Below are 18,045 nucleotides of genomic sequence, written 5' to 3'. Positions count from 1 at the left end.
GAAGAACATGAGACTCCACGGATGCGTATCAACACGTATGTTAGCCTAGATTCATGTAAGAACTGAAATTGTTTTATGCAGAGAGTATTTAAAACCAAGATTTCTTTCATAAAAAGGATTTTTATTCGTAGTATAGAGTAAACTTGTTCTCTTTTGAAAAATGGTTGATTTTGGGTTTCATAGTCATGTTATGTGTTAGATTTTTGTATTTTCAGTATGTTGAATATTTATAAGAATGGATTTGATGTGTTTTTGATGGATTTAGAAATTATTTGATAGTTTTCTTGAAGTTTGTTTTGAAATCTTAAAGTTTTTTAGTTAAATCTTGTTATATTATGTTATGTGGTATTTTGATCCGACCAGTTAAAATAATAAATTTGTTTTTCCCAAAAAGTAAACCCATAAATCTTTGAATTTGGTGGGGATCTTACATACATTTGATAGTCCCATATCAAATTTAGCCTCGAATGAGTTGTGGATTGAGAGAGATGTCATTTGCAAGTCGGTACAGAAATTATATCCTGAGTATAAGTCTGCAGAGATAGAGTATTTTGTATCAATTATATCTCTCAAAATACTCAGGGTCCATGGATGACATTTTAATGTGTGTTAGTCTAGATATGAAAGAACACAGCTAAAATTTTAGAGGTCCACTCCTCAGGGTTTGGAAACGAAAATTCACGGAAGTTGGTCAAAAATCTGTAATTTTCTTGGACAAGTTCTGTAGAGTAACAGAAACAGTACGTACTATGAGATTTTTATCTCTGTTGGAATCGAATTAAATTTTGAAATTTTGAGGGCTTGAATCTGACATATCAGGCCACTTACAGTAAAAATCTCAACATCTAATTCTTTTTGTACAATTTATAATGGATTTCTTTGAAGAGACAGAATTAAACAAGTTTGTTTTGTACTCAGAAAACAGTTGTGTTGTAGAAATTTTATTTCCTGATTTGTAATAACTTAAGGTCTGAGATTTTGGGGGTGTGTATTTAACATATATAAGAACCTTCAGTTGAAACTTTAGAGCCTAAATTGTTATGACAAAATTTTTAATGTGAGGTGATTTTTTTGCGTTATCAGTCCCAAGTTAGGGGATTGTTTTGTTTAAATGCATGAGATGATTCCAGAAGTGAACCAGATGGATATGTGACATACCGATGAACAGTATATGGGCCTATTGAGGCAGTGTGCTGGTGCAATCTTTTCAATGTAAAGTTTTAAATTTTGTCATGATGTTATAATATGCAACATAGTGTTATGATATGTGGCTTGTGATTATAATGTGCAAGGTATGCCAATAAAAGTATGACATATGGTTTCATAGTGCAAGAAGTCATGAAAAACATGCATGAACACATAATGCTTATAAGTACATGATTGAGCAAATTGTTTAAAGGAACCAAAGACACACTAAATGGGTTATCCATATGAATGTACTAATCAACTGTGTAGTGTCATGAGCGGGCAAATATGTCACGTGGACTCACCAAATAGATTGTCGCACCCGCATCGATCCGATGCAGGTGTGGGTGCAGCACCCACGATCGATAAAACCCTAGGTGTGGTCAACCCACACCTAGGGTTATATTTTATCCAAAATGGACTCGATCAACTTTGACCGAGTCCATTTCGGTCCATTAAAAAAAGGGACGAGGCTCGAGAATGGGTAGGGGTATCTCGAGCCCCATCCCCATTAAGAAAAAGGGTTACCTCGAGCCCCACCCACCCCCAATTAAAAAAAGAAGAGGTACCTCGAGCCCCCCCCCCCTCAATTAAAAAAGAAGGGGTACCTCGAGCCTCATCCCCATTAAAAAAGAAGAGGTACCTCGAGTGCCCCTCCCCCCATTAAAAAAAAGGGGGTACCTCGAGAAAGGGTAAAGAGGGATGAGGCTCGAGAATCCTCAAGAATGGGTAAAGGGGCAGGGCAGGGGTAAACGGTGGTGTTACAAATTTTATATCTATATATATATAGATCCTCCCGCACCCAAGTTTTTTAAAGTGTCACATTGCAGCATCGGCACCCGCACTCGCACCTATGTGACATAGTGGGCGGTATGATGTTCTTGCCATAAAGGCAATTTTGGAATACATACATATATATATACATACATATATAAATATATAGATCCTCCCGCACCCAAGTTTTTTAAAGTGTCACATTGCAGCACCGGCACTCGCACCTATGTGACAGTGGGCGATATGATGTTCTTGCCATAAAGGCAATTTTGGAAAGTCACCTGGAGGGATATTTGCGCTAATTGGCCATGAAGCACCCAATGGTAAATGGCACATGTATTAAAATGCATTGACACCTTTCCCTTAATAAAGAAAACCTAATAACCCATTTAATCTAGGTCTACCTTAGATAGGGTAGATGGTACACACTCCGATGAACCATGTTATAATTCTTTGCGAGCGAGAAAGCTTATTTGGTCCTTAGTCCTCCGAAGTTAGGAGGGCGGAGTACCAATATGTTCTAGGTGGTATGTTCATGTGCTTCTGCAGAAGTTTGTTAGGATATATCCTGTTTATGGACCGCCCTCAGTGGATCTGTTTCAGTAAGTCACTCGGGTAATTAAAATACATGACATAATAAACCCTCGAGTGGTCTCCTCTGATTCGACGACTTGTACTGTGTGTACCTGCATGAATGGTAAGCAAGAGAAACAATGCATTAGAATTGAGTAGGTTCATTTTCTGATGAAAAATAAAATGAGAGAAACATGAAAATGTTGTGGAAGCCACATGTAAGATTATGGAATGACTTTGGCCAATGATGGACTTTCTCATAGAAAGAGGTCAAGTCAGCATGGGAAGGCCTATGAGATATGAGTGTAAGCTCTTCCTCGAAGCAAGCCTATAAGTGTTTTGCTTTCATGCTATGTCTGTATGAAAGCATACATATGTTGTTCGCTTCCCTCATTCCTTTTATCGAGTATCCCAGCTCAGAGTTGACTGAAAGAACAACCGCACGAACCCCACACGTAAGAAGCGAGCGTAATCACCGAGCCTTTGATATAGTAGAATTCCAGAGGCGCGACTTGTTCTCTTCTTTGGCACCTACGGTAAAGATCGGAGGGGCAACCATATTTTCTTGCAAGACCCGTTCGAATAAGCAAGCGGTAGGACATCCCACTCATTTCATGTGTGTCGAACAAAAAGCAATTGTGAGTTATATAAATACATATAACTCTTGTGTGTAAGGAGCCTCCTTGTTAGAACTCATAGGGGGAGGTTGTTTCGACAATATTTGACCCCATGCATGTGTTCAGCATGGTAAAAATACTAGGAGATAACTCTTGTATCCTGTATTTTTTAATAAAATTCAATTTTTTTAGGGTTACAAATCCAGCACATTACATGTTATTTTTTTAACATTCACATCGGAAAAACATGACTCAAGGGCTAGTTTCCACTAAACCAAACCTGTAAATCACATAAGGAGGGTTAGGCGTGCAAAAAATCTCGGTATCGGCTATATCTCGGCGAAGCTATTTCTCACGACATTATAGGTTTGGAGAAAAATCTCGACAAAATCTTGAGGCTTAAAAAATAACAAAAAAAGTAAGAAAATATAATGTTGAGACAAAAAATACATAAATAATAAAAGAAAGAAGAAAAACATATTTAAAATATAAATAAATAAATAAAAACAGAAAACTAATTGATAATATTATGATAATATTATGATAATATCATGAGAATATTGTGATATTCTTGTGATAATATCGTGATGTTATCAAATTGGCATTATTTTCAAAATATCATGATATTTTTACCTATGTTATCGTTTGCTGATTTACAGCGATAATATCATGATATTTTGAAAATATCATCGATATCTATGACTATGATATATACACAGTAATGTGTAGCCTCCAGACTATTTATCTCCCAGACCATCCCAGACTCCTTTAAAAAACATACTTGCATGTGTTTTTTGCTTAATCAAAACCTATAGATATGATCTTTATGCTTTATTTAGTAGAAAACATGTATTAGTTTAAACATTTTTCATATTTAGATGTATTTTTATCTCAACAAAAAATCAACAGTTAATATTACACAAGGAAATTCATATGCCTTTACAAAATGGATAATAAAATAACGCTGAATTATAGGACAAATCTTGTGATCCCGTGTAAGCCCCAATTGCAAAGAATTAAGTCCTAATTGGATCCCTAAATCCGAGTTAAGTAGCTCTATCTGCTCTGTTATAATTGAGCGCAAAAGATGCTATTGTTTGGTTTTATGCCTTTGATACTAGAGCATGCATCTTTGACTTTTCTAGACCAAGATACACCGGATCAACAGCCCATCCTTACGGATAACAACCCCCAATTCCAATCAAGATGGTGAAGGATTCCAAGCCAAAATTGATACACGTAAAGCTTAAAGAATAGAAAACAAAGAGAGAGAGAAAATCCAGGTACATCCTCATACTCACCCAAAAAACTAAGAGCCTCTATTCAGTCATCCTAAGTAACTTTCACCGCCTCCTACCTCATTTAAGGTTGAAGATGTAAATGTGCTCAATGTGCTCTCTCTCTCTCTCTCTCTCTCTCTCTCTCTCTCTCTCTCTCTCTCCTTATATATATATATATATATATATATATATATATAATTTTAAAGAAAACCTTCTAAAATGTTTGATATATATATATGGCTAACGTTTGTCCCTCAACTCATGGTGTGAGGGTACTTGATAACTCTTTGTAATCTCCATGTGATTGTTTGTTTATTAAATGATGAGCAGAGGTAGGTCCAATCGTAAATTGGGTTCAATTTTTAAATTGAGGATCCATATGTGGTGTGTCCACATATGGAATATGAGGGACGTAAATATATTGCGCAAAGTACGAAGCTTGGATCCATTATGTTACCAACGGAATACTTTTGATATGGTTTGGAATGCCCATGCTGGCCCCGTTTTCATTGATCAGGATAACCATAGACATGAAGCAATTATGAGAAAGAAACCCTTAGTATGAAGTTAATTGGGTAAATCTTTGTAATTTCTATGAAATTTTGTTTCTGTATTAGTGAGCATCTCTCTCTCCCCCTCTCTCAAATTCTTAAAAGTTGGGACTGTTTTCAAACCAAAAAAGGAAAGACTCATTAAATCTCATGTTTCCTCCTCTCTCGTGTGTGACGGAGGCATTATGCCAAACATGCTTGACAATTTGAAAAAGACATGTAAGCTCCACATAACTTCTGTGTAATTTCTAATAAGTTTCTAAAGTGAAATATTGTTGTCCACTAATGCCCCTCTTCCATCTTGAAGTAGTACAGAAAAGGAGAGCCTGACTATACAACATTCTTTACAACAAAACATTTTGGTACATGGTCTCATCCCTAATTTGCTTTTGAATATGCTAGTACAACCAAAGAAACTTTTAATTGCCCATATTCCAGGATTTAGGAAATTGGCAGGTTCCTCCCAGATTGCAAAAATTGAAGAGAGATGGGCAAGCTTCAAGCTAGTGAAGAAGATAAGCTGACTAAGAACTCACATTCCTCATTGGAACAAGGAAGAGGAGCGAGCTAGATTCAGTTTGATTAAGCATGGGAAGGGGAACTAATTAAACTTCAGAAGACCTGGTCTAAGGAGTATCTTGTGATCACAATCAAGTTGGACAGATCAAAACCCTTATGCAACAATTCCAGCAAATCAAGGATTGGCATCTGTGTGAGGAAACAAATCAGAGGTAGAGATCCCGCATTAATTGGCTAAAGGAAGGCGATGCCAAACAAAATATCTTCATCTTTGTTGTTCATGATCTTGTGACTGGTTCAGAAACAATATCCTGTTATTATTTAGAATTATCACATTGTTTTAACATCTTCTATCACGTAATGTACACGTGAAGAAAATGTAAAACCTGAAGTGGAGTAACTTTTTCGTAATACAACCAGCATCTTCATCCATCTGTGGTGGTAACGAATCAACCTCATACTATTGCCAATAATTCTTGTATCCATCAAATCTTGCTTCCTGTTCCTTGACAATGGCCAAAAGGATGAATAAATAGTGAGTTCTACAAACATACATCACTGATAGCATGGTGTTGCACCTAACAGTAAATTGTACTGCTCTTACATAGTTTGAAATGAATGAGACTTCATCAATCTGTGGTAACAAATCAGCTTCATAATTGCTGCTAAAAATTCTTTCATCCACCAAATCATGCCTTGAATTCCTTGTTGAAGGATGAAATAAATTGTGATTCTGCACACACATACATCACGGACAGCTAAAAATTCTTGCATCCACTGCATCATGCCTTCAATTCCTTGTTGAAGGATGAAATAAATTGTGATTCGGAATACATACATCACTGACAACATGGTTCACCTAACAGCATGTGACATCTCTATGGAAGTCTTTCTGTTCCCCCAGTAAATCTATCACAAGTGAGCCTGACAAGGATGGAGGATTAGCATTTACCATCATGTCGAGATCCCTTCTATCTTGATTGGGAGGAGTGCCAAACTGCAGCTGTCGGTGCAACTTCTACTCTTTCCCCAAAGGTGCTACTTTAAGTTATAGATGAATGCCCAAGACAGTTTGTTGGAACAACTTTACCCAAAAAAGGTTCATGCAAATGTCAACACCAAACATATATCGACTTAAGGAAGACTTCATCTTTTAAATGTCTCAACAAGATAAAAACAATAATGGACCAAATAACTATCGTCAGCAGTCATATTTCATAACAGGACAAAAATTTTCATTACCTATATAAACTGGGATCTGAGTACAAAGCTTTCAACGCTACAATCACTAGACAAGCACCAGACTTATTTTTGAAGTGCTGTGAGAAATGATCCTGCAGCATGACTCCTTGCTTTGTCTACATCTTCTAGTATGTCACATGCCCAGAGCAATCATGAAATTCTACTTACAAATGCTACAGTTTCAGTAGTAACAGATATAGATGTAGATGACTTTACTATTAGGGAAGAGGCAAAAACAATTTCACGACAGCAAAAGGTACGTATAATGCTAGTTTATCTGCAACTGGTTTCAATGCATCTAGCCAGCAAAAAACCAACCTTTCTGAACCACCATGCAGTGTGTCTAGATTCAAATGCACACAATTGACAAACTGCTGACACAAGTCAGAGCTGCTTCAAATTTTGAATTCCTTGAACAAAAGTTGTATATTGATGGAACATTAATATCTTGGCGATAATAGACCTTCTCATAGTCATAAACATGCATGTGATATGACCTATTTAGATGTATTCAAATGGTATACAAATAGTTTTCTAGATCTCTATCATTAACGCTATACCCTAGCTGCAACTAAGTGTAACTGATACAAAAGACTTGGCTAGATAACTAAAAATGGTTTCAAAAACACATTTCCTGGAATAGAAAATAAAGAATCAAACTCACCTCTCAATATTAAGAATATGGGCCACATAAACTCTCAACTCTTTAGAACCTAAGAGAACTTTTGGCATCCAACATGAGAAATTAAGCAGGCAATGACAAAAAGTAAACTCCTCAGTACCAGAAACGAGGTTGTTTTGATCCTTCAAATGCTCAAAAGTGATAGTACTTTGGTCCTTTTCAACCATGCCTATGAGTTCTGACCATTCAGGCAAGGAGTCAAAATTTACACCTGGTGAAGAAAAGACTGGTGGTAAAGAATTCTTCAGAATGTGGCAAAACCTAGAAGTTAAACATCTGCATAGAAACTGAAGAACAGAATAAGAAATCAAACATAAGAGAAGTAATTACATCGCAATGCTAAGTTAAGGAAGAAAAGAAATGCAGGTAAAAAAGTATAACAATGGCAATTTTCAAATAAACAATACAACAATTTGAGAAGCTTCAAACATAAAAGCTTACTGGCTGCTCATATAAAACAGTATCATTCAGAAGCTCCAATGAGATGCGATGGAGGGTGGTTTGGATTGGGCAACTTGAAGTTGGCATGATATCCATCCCAAAATTTTTGAAGTCTCGAATTATATATGGTGAAGAAAACCTTAACACACGACTCAAAAACTTTTTCAGCTGTCGTTTAGATGCATGTGGACACCATATATCCAAATTTCGGCAAATAAGCCACCAAAGGGCAATGGGTAATAAATGATGATTTATGGAACCAACACCAAAGTCCCATGATTCAAGTTCATGACCTACCAACCAACCTCCACCTTCAGTATTCAAACCATTCTTCAGAGTTAAACATTTCAAACATGGGTAAATGTGCTCCATGACGAAAGTGATCAACCCTGATGCTTCATTCTTAGAAAGTTTTATAAGTTTGGTCCACATCTTTCTTACTTTGTGTGGTCCAGGTGAACCAAAAAGATCTAAAGACTTTGCCTCCTTTAAACGTGCATGTCTTTCTTCTAAGAATGCAAAAGCATTTATCTGTCTATTTAAATCATCAACCCTTTGTAAGCACATGGCATTCAAGACATAGACCAAGGATGCATGATCCTCACAAGAATCCCCTTCCAAGAAGAAATTTGATATAGATTGTATGAAGTCCAAGAGAGGAACAGCAGGTTTTATTATCCAAGAAAAATATCCATCATCCACCCATTCTGCCTGCTCTGTCAGCTCTTTTCCAGAAAATGCTGTAAATAAATCCCCCAATGCCGGTGATGCCTTTCTTGCTATATTTGGTGGCATTAAGCAAAGTAATTGCTTGTATAAACTTCTGCATGAGGCATACAAGCGGATAAAGAAAAGGATGATCCACGATGCACAACTTTGTCCCCTAGGTATGGGTTTGCACATAGCAGTTGCAGGTGGATGAGATAAATGCCGGCCTGTCACAGTCAAAAAGAACTTACTTAAGCTATCAGATTGCACAGCCACCAGAATACTCAAGAAAGGTCGTATTGTCTTCATAAGGTCCTTTACAGAATTCCCAACAGGAATGCAATTGCCTGTGGTGACAAGTAAGGAATCCAGAATAAGCACATACAGTTCTGATAGACCCCTTCCAAACAATTCAGCTTGCACACTCAACTCCTTATAGGCATGTTGCTCACTTCTTTCTCCATTTCCTTCTATACCAACCCTTGAAGAGCCAGATTTTATCCAACCAAAAGTTTCTTCAACATCTAATCTCATTTCCAGAATCAGTTTACTTGCTTGACCTTCGGGTGTAGACTTAATGGCATCAGAAATTGCAACTTTGAACTCCTGTGAGCATGACAAGGTGATCACTGATTTTACAAATGCTTCCGAAGTCAAATATGGTTGACAGCTAAAATTTCTTCCACTAATAAGGCCATCATAGTTGAAAATCTGATGGGACCTCACTGATTTACATAGTGCCAAAATTGGTTTAAGAACCTGCAAATGCAATATAGTTAAAATCATGTGGCAGTACAGATAAGAAAGAGGAAAATGCACCTATCAGCTCACAATATGGATGGAGAGTGTTTTATAACATGAAAACAACAATGAAAACCCAAAGAGGGAAAAAAAAGGATACCACAAATATTTAATACACAGCAGTGTCCAAAACATGGTTGTCAAACTAGGAAGCGGGAAACGATATGGGAAGCGGAAGCGAGAAGCAATGCATTTTAAAATGTATAGGAAGCGGGAAGTGAGGAATTAAAAAAAAGCAATATAAGAATTGAATGTGAATCAAAATGGAACACAAATAATAACTAAAATAAAAGTGACTATTCTTAAATGTTATGATTTTTTAGTGTAAGAAATAAATTTTTAACAAAATTTAAAAATAATGATTACCAATTTAGAGAAAGCACAAGTGAGTAAGAAGAGTGAGAGGAAACACATAAAAAACATGAAAAGTAGAGTCAGAAAACATATAAGAATAATAAATGAGGCGTGTGGAAATCATAAGAAAAGCGTGGGAAATCGAGTTTCCTATCAAATTTCGGAAGCGAGTTTCCAGGAAGCTGGCTTCCCACCTATGTAAGAAGCTTCTGGTAACGCTGGTCCAAAATGATATATAGCATCCAATATTTAAAAGAATAAATCATGACCAACATCAGATATGGCCAGCCTTCTGATGTCATTCTTTTCCAATTCTCTTTCTGAATTGTTTGAAGACGTTTAAACAAATGATCATTACTTTGCATATGCCAGAAGTCATTTAGCTGTTACTCAGGGAACCGTAAGAGAAAAATGTCAATTTTGTGAAGCTTTAGAAACATGGAAGGAATTTGGAAAACTGTGATTCAATCCAATAAATAATAAAAGTAGACCAAATAGCTCATGCAAAAAAATAAAAAAATCAATGTAGATCACACAACACAAAATGATCAATGAGTGACAACTGACCAAATACACAAATAGGAGAGGTGTATTGGAGGGAAAGAGGCACTAGACACCCCAGAAGAGTGTTAGCAATGTGATTTTTTCAACATTTAACAAAATTGAAATAAACCAAGGACTATTGTCAATAATTTGGTCTGGTAAAAACACACAAGTTCACTGAAGATACGTTGATGATTAATATATACATGGCAATGATTCTCTCAAATGAAATGATTTTTTAGACACTCTGTGTTTGGTACGAGTGTCGGCAGCCATTTAGGACCTGGATCTGGCACAAATTTATATACCAGATCCAGGTCATATCTGGAACAAGGTCTTGATAATCATATTAGGCCAAGACCTGCAGTCAACTTGATTAGATAGCTTTGTTTAAGACTAGATTTCCACTATTAGATTCATTTACAGGTGTATTTCACATGTAAGTTAAAAATAGGGATAAATTTGTAAATTGACTCTTATTCAGAATATATAAGATACGAGATGCCTAACTCCCATCTAATTTTGGCACAACTATTTGGCTGCCGTTGCCTTTATTTCCTTCTTGTTTGTTTCTTCTATGCAGAGCACAGTTTCACAGGGCATTAGAGCAGGATTGACATGAAAAGTTAACACTACTTTTTCTCTCCATCTCTGCATGCAAATAATTGGTTGATTAACCGATGCAAGTATTATAAGAAAAAGATTTATAGAAGAAGAATACCTCGAATGAAGCATCATTTTGCCAATATAAGGCATAATTATGCTCCATGGACGACCTCTATAAAGTGGTAGATAAATAAATTGTTGCAAGAGACTCATAGGAACAAAATAAAATAAAATACAACCACAAAAGTGGAGGTTGGAATATGTCTCAGCCATGGGAAGAGGTACCTCTTCATGAGTATAAGGGTTTGAGGCAAGTTGGAACGCTGACCTAGTGTTAGTGGCCCTAATGAAGAAGCGGTGCAGATTCTTCAATGACAGAGGGGCAAAGACAGCTATTATTGGTAGTAGTCATATTGGAAATGCACCAGCCCTGGATACTAGAAAAGGAGAAGAGAAACCTTTACAGAAAGGGTTCACAAGTCCAAGGCATGGATGTGGCAATTATTTCCCACCTACAATAACAGGTGTCCAATTGATATATGTTCATGGCCTCCAAATAGATGATCCAGCAAGCAGACCTCACAACCAGAGCATTTATTTCACGAAACATGCACAACATGCAATGCATCAAACTCATTCAAGCTAAGACTGATGCCATTATGGCAGATGTTTGGGCAGATAACAAACAGCAAAATTTCAAAAAATCTTCTGTCTATTGTCCTAAAGAAATGAAAATTTGATAAACTTTTTAAATTATTGTCTAAAGGAGTGATGTTTTGAGGTCAATTGCTATGTCTAATAGATTGAAGACAAAAGGCAAATTGGTTGTAATATTTCCACGTGATAGAAGAGGTTGGTTTTTCTAATATTGTGCAGTTCATTACTGACAATATAGCAAATTTTAAGGTTGCTAGGAAAATGATCCAAGAATAGTATGTGTTTTTCCCTTTTGTGTGCCCGTGTGCAACATATTTGAGATTCTCATGCTCAAAGACATTAGAGAAATGGATGGAATTTCTTATACCAATGAGACATGCAAGAATATCACAAAACTCATATATGATTATTTATGGGTATTGAACTCGATGACGAGGTTCACCAATGGCATCGAGTTGACACATCTTACATCAACAAAGTTTGTCACAAATGTTCTAATAGTACGAAGCCTTGTATTGAATTAAAATGTGTTGAAGCATATGTATGCATTAAATGGGTGTAACATTTGTCCCTATGTAAGAAGTAGAATGAGGATTGAAATGGTAGAGTTGTTTCCCCCAAAGTTTTGGTAGGGGTGCAGCATGTTTCTGAGGATGATTGTGTTTGTGAAAATGTTGAGGAAAGTGGATAATGATGATAAACCAATTATGTCCCACTTATATGAAGACGCTCTCACCGCGGTATCCTTGATAAATAGAGTGCCTTCATCAAATTTGGAAAACAAATCTCCAATAAAAAACTTTTTGAAATTAATTTGGATTTGAAAAGATTGAAGGTGTTTGGATGCAAGTGTTTTGTGCTTATTAAAAAACATGACAAACTCTCTCCCAAAGCCATAGAATGCGCATTTGTTGCATTTGTCTATAACCAAAAAGGATATAGATGTTATGATTTGAAAAATGATAAGCTTTGTCTCTAAAAATGTTGCATTTCTTGAGAAAGAAAAGGATTTGATGTTAAAGAATCTAAGGAAGATCATAAGTATGTCTTTTTGTTTGATTTGTTACCCAAAAATAATAATAAAATTGTGGATTGTGATTCTAGTGAGTGATGATGATAATATTTCCAATGATAATGATGTTAATGTGGAACCTATTCATGAGTCAAAAAATGATATTGAACCTACCCGTGAACTTCAATGTTTTTCTTGATGTGATGGTGGGAATCATCCATGTGCTCTTGATAAATATAACCAAACCCATGAGATAGAAGAACTTAGTCTTAGGAGATCCGAGCGTGCTTCTAGATTCCTGAATAGGTTTGTCTCCTACATGTCTTTTTCACCCAATTATAGAGCATGTCTCACATCTATTCATTCATATCACGAACCTTGCAATGATGTCAACATTAAAATTAATGTAACAATTTTCAGCAAAAAAATTCAAAGTTGTTTATACATGACGGAAGGTGAATTCCTCACGCTAGATACTTGGATTGCCACCTCATACAGTTAAATTGATTAATATTTTCCTCCTTTTCATTTCTTGCCCATCCTGGCTAGTCAAGATGAGCACATTAACAAAACATCTAATAGTAACTTGTCACAAGGGTACTCCATTTTGGCCCCCATATCATGTCCCCTAAAATGTACTAGTCATATTGAAAGCTTCATAAAAGTGGCCATGTGTCATATCCATGTGACAGAGAAAAACAAGAGACTCTTGTATGGAAGCCCCTGTACTTATATTTATGTTCATGCATCATAATCAAGAATCAAAACCAATAGCAGCTCAACCAGTGTAGAAATTTTTTGTGGACAACCCAAATGGCTCAATATGATAATCAAGTTACCTGACGAAGCTCACCATAGATATTAATTAAATGACACCCAAGCTGCAATATCTCTATAGCAAGAGTTTGATGGAACCGTCCCTCCGTTGGGTACAAACTCAATGCCAAGTATGAAAGCAACAAAAACCACAAGTCTATCATTTCATTCTCTAAAGCCCTGTATTCAATATCCAAAAAGTACCAAAGTGCAACAATAACCTCCTTAGCCACTAGAACAATCATATTTGTACAGTTCATAATACCCATGCTTCTGCTGCTGCCTACCAATACATCATCTTCAGCAACAACTGAGCCGGAATTTTTAAATGCAGAATTCCACAATCGAAGTAATTTGGAAGCAAATGCAAAAATGGTATCATAGACCTCCTTTAAAAATCTGAAATGCACTTCCTCAGCTGTGTCCTCTGCTCGTAAATAGAGTTTTGCCTTCAAGAGGGTGGCAAGTAAATTATTGATCGACTCAACAACACGACGAGCATTTGAAAATGCAAGCTCAAGACACTCGCCTTCTTCACAAAATGATTCAGAATATTTTCTAACAGAAAGCAGCAGGGGTTTCAGAAGCTCTGCAAACAAATTAAAGAGAGACTTGCGTGTAGACTCATCTAGCCTACTCAGAACAAAAGTTTGTTCTGCATTCTCTTTTTCTTTTTCGCTAGTAAGATCGCCAACTTTTTTGCAGCCATCTATGCCACTGAGTTTAACTTGATTCCCTCTGGAACCTGAATCTGGTGAACAATCTTTCATAGTAACCTTGGTACTTTTGGATTTCTGTCGAGTCCCCTGCTGCTTGGCCACCTTGCGTACAAACAAGTCCAGCAGTAGCCCAATACCTACAAGTGCAAAATTCTTCTCATTATGCCTAAGCTGTTCCAACTTATGGAATAAGTGCTTATGATAGCTTTTGATCACCAAATTTGATTCTTTTGTTGTTTCACTCTTATTAAGAGGCAACTCCTCTCTCTTATCCTCCATTAATGGAACTTGAGAATGAAGATTCAAGAACCCATCAATATGACCAGAATGAAATAACCCATTTGACAAAATGTTCGCAACCAACTTCAAGATCTGATCAGCCCATCGAGCTCCTATGCTATCCTTCTGGAAATCTTTAGCCTTGACAAACTCCATTAGAACAGGAAGCAACAACAACAAAGGCGTGAGAATATTTTCCACGAAAATGATGAATGCATTCTTTGGGTTTGGATGAACTGCCAAATAATTAGCAAACGCTTCAATGACCAACAATGGAACCTTGAGAAAAGCATCACCATCCTCATCACTCAATGCAGTGGCCACTAGCACCTTATGAATGAGCTCGACAGCAGAAAAGGAAGTAGAAACCCACACTTCCAAATTGAACTTGAAGGCTCCGCCATGTAAGCCCAAAATCATAAACAGACACTCTGATACCAAAATCAACAGTTCACGCAGGATGAATTTCTCACTCTCTACATGCCAAGACACCAAAAATGCCAAGGTTACCTTGAAAACACGAGCTGCAGACCTCATCACATTCGGGGAAAAACTCAGACTCTCCAAAGGCTCGGATTTCAAACAGTGTAGTAACACAGCCCAGCACCGGGAATCCAAAGATGGTTCAAGGATATCACCGTCTCTTTCTACTACAGTCAACTGAGAAACCACGCCATCAGAATATGGCATTCTGTTTCCGAACTTCTTATTGTCCAAAGGGACCATGATCGACTGCACCCAATCACTAAGAAAAGAAATGAGCCGCGGAACACCAATACATTCTCTTCTCAACGCAATCCGAGAACCTAAACCCAAATTTCCCTCGTTTTCTCTGAATTTGACGAATTCGAATGCGATTTCAATTTTCCTACATGCCAAATAATCCCAAAGAAAGAAACGAAAGATAATCACAATCTCTAACATGAAGTTTCGGATAAATATCCAAAAAAAATCAGGGGAAAAAGATGAGAACAACTCCCCAGAAATTCGCAACCATACCTTTGAAGAAGGAGGTCCCTCCTCCGCAGAGAAAGGATCAAATCGAGATTTTTCCAGCAGGAAGCAGGAGGGGTTTCTCGGCTCTCTCCGGAGGCCGGAGAACCGGAGAGAGGGAGTTCTCCGGCGCCATCCTCGCTAGTTTCCAGCCCAGTCGATCTCGCCTTTTTCCGAGAGGCGTCTTCCGCGCCGGATGGAGACTCCGCCTCGGGTGCACTTTCTCTCCTCTTCTTCTTCTTCGTCGTCGTCTTCCTGCACTTCTCCTCCTCGACGCTTCGTTCCTTGTCCATGGTGATGAAGATGACGGAGAGCAATTTGGACGAGTCTCTTCTGGTTCGGACGAGCGCACGTCGTCCTGTTCTTCTTCCTCTTTCGGCTTGCTCAGCAGCGGCGTGCTCCCTCTCCCACTTCTCTTCTCTTCTCTCAATCAAAAGGCGAGAGGGAAAACCGTCATACACGAGAGCGTTTTAGGGGGCCAGCCTGTCTGTGTGGTTCGGGTCTGACCCTAATCCGACCCAATTTTCTTATATTAGTTTGGATCCAGTCAGTCGGTTCAGCTGGGACGTAATTTGGAATCGGTCGGATATGGTCGGGGTCTAGGTTTATCAGGCTCGGACGCAAAGTGCCCCTACTGAACGTAGATCCCATTTTTAGCTTAAATACCCTGATCGGATACAACTTTACATGTAATCAGCTCAGGCTTTGTCAAACGTTAAGTTGGAATGGATTTGGATTTGGATTTGGATTTGGATTTTGATGCAAAAAATACTCCTACCGAGTCCAAGTTTGACTGTTCACCATGGGGTTCTGATTAGTAGTATTTAGGTCAACGTAACGTAATTCAGTCAAATGTCTGGTTGAACCCAAACAATTCACATCCCCATGTTCCATATGTATATATAGAGATAGTGCACTGGTCGAAGCAGCTGCTCGTGAGTCAGTTTTTGGGACCCATTCCATTGACAGGTAAAGGCAAGTAACCCAGCCTATGACCTTTTCATTGTTACAGTTAGCCTTGTAAAAGATCAAAACACTCTTTTCAATTTTTCATATTAATAGTTTTTACTGCTCCTACCAAGCTTACGCTTGCCTTGTTCATTTGACATGCCACGTTTGATTCAGTCGTAATCCACCCTTAGTTGTAAGCAACTGACAAATGTTTAAAATAACAATTTATTAGCCATCAATTTCTTAAGGGTTTTTTGTTTTTTGAGAAAATCTCAAGAACATTCAGTATATTCTAAATTTTCAAATCCTTTATATAATAAACTAATAAAGAAAAATCAAATAAAATATTTTTCTATGTTTTGTCTATACAGGTGCTAGGTAAAAGAGCCAAAAGAGCAAAGCTCTGGCTATTGGGCTCAGCTCTTATAAGAGTACACGCCTGCTCGAGCTCGAGTTGTGAACTTGTCATGACCCAAGTCGCGCCCAAGCTTGTTTCCTTTTTTAATTTTTGTTAAGTGCTTTTTAAAATTTGATAATATATATTATATATAATATGTGTATAATTAGGGGTGTCAACGGGACTGGTTTACCCTGACACGACATGAACCAAACCCTATAGGGTCCGGCTATGGTGACAAATAAGAAGACCCAATTAAGACCTGGGTTCGGACCCAAAGGTCCGATTAATACATGGACCTGGGTATAGTTTGTGAAATTTTATTCCAAACCTGGACCCGACCCGTGTTCCGGTTAAGACCTGCAATTTTTCAATATAAAAATGATAAAAAAATAAGGTTTTACCGAGTATAATCCGGGTTTGGTTCATGTAGTTCTTATCGGGTCCGGTTATGGTCTTTCTTATAGTGGACCCGATCAGACGTGGGTTGAACCCGATACCATACCCAAAAATCTGGTCCAAGTTTGGTTTCACCTGGGTTCGAACCAAACCAGACCCATTGACACCCTTATGTATAATGCATATCATATGTGGTATGCGTATAAACCATATATTGTACTACCTGCAATTTTTTCGTATAATTTAGATTTGAATTTAACTTGTAATTTAATTTATATTTGGATTTCAATTAGGAATTCAATTTGGAAATTATAGAATCAAATAAGTCCATAGGGTGGGATGCCCCCCCCACCACCACCACCTTTATGTGGACCCCACCTACTTCCCAAATTCAATTTATTTAAATAGTTAACATACTTGGTTAGTTCCAATAAAATTTAGCAAAAGCAATTAACTAGGATTTTCATAAATGAATTGGGAGTCCTATTTAGAAAGTTGTCGAGGACTTTTATTGCATTTTAACTTCTTCTCCCTCCCACACGTTTTGGAGCAAACACCAAGGGAGGGACTCTAAATAAATAGTTAGAATAAGAAAACTTCCAAACTACTACTATTCCCTATTGCATTGGGATTTAAAACCTTATAAGAAGGGGTTCCTCTCACACGTGCTCATATCTTTCTCTCTCGATCCCTTTCTTTAAAACCCTTTTCCCCTATTCATAGCCTATTTCTCTCCTTGTTCTCCTTCTTCATTCCACACGCCTCTCTCATTAAGAAGAGGCCGGTCTTGGTGGTGGATGTGCATAAGTAGAAGGATTTGAAGTGTGATCTAAGATAAGTATCTTAGCTATATTTTCTTGTATTTTGATATTCAATCTCGGTTTTAGATCTGAGTTTGAACTTTGATTGGAAGTTTTTACGAATTTATAGTTTTCGTTTGATTTTG

General features: G+C 37.4%; 1 protein-coding gene across 1 annotated transcript in view; it reads right to left on the bottom strand.

The window, feature by feature from the left end:
• The window catches only part of LOC149842457 (Urb2/Npa2 family protein), a 45,869-nt gene extending 29,768 nt beyond the window's left edge, over positions 1-16,101 (bottom strand). The window contains exons 1-4 of the mRNA XM_089999188.1: positions 15,359-16,101; positions 13,385-15,227; positions 7,865-9,331; positions 7,406-7,710 (exon numbers count right to left, since the gene is read on the bottom strand). Coding sequence (XP_089855314.1) covers positions 7,406-7,710; positions 7,865-9,331; positions 13,385-15,227; positions 15,359-15,645 — 3,902 coding nt within the window. The 5' untranslated portion in view covers positions 15,646-16,101. The remainder of the gene's footprint in view (positions 1-7,405; positions 7,711-7,864; positions 9,332-13,384; positions 15,228-15,358) is intronic.
• Between the last annotated feature and the right edge of the window lie 1,944 nt (positions 16,102-18,045).

This window comes from Nuphar pumila, chromosome 3 (assembly GCF_984573655.1).
Source record: "Nuphar pumila chromosome 3, dmNupPumi1.hap1.1, whole genome shotgun sequence".
In the NCBI taxonomy this organism is placed as follows: Eukaryota; Viridiplantae; Streptophyta; class Magnoliopsida; order Nymphaeales; family Nymphaeaceae; genus Nuphar; species Nuphar pumila.
Note: the sequence above shows the minus strand (reverse complement) of the source record. Positions and strands in the feature narration are given on the sequence as shown.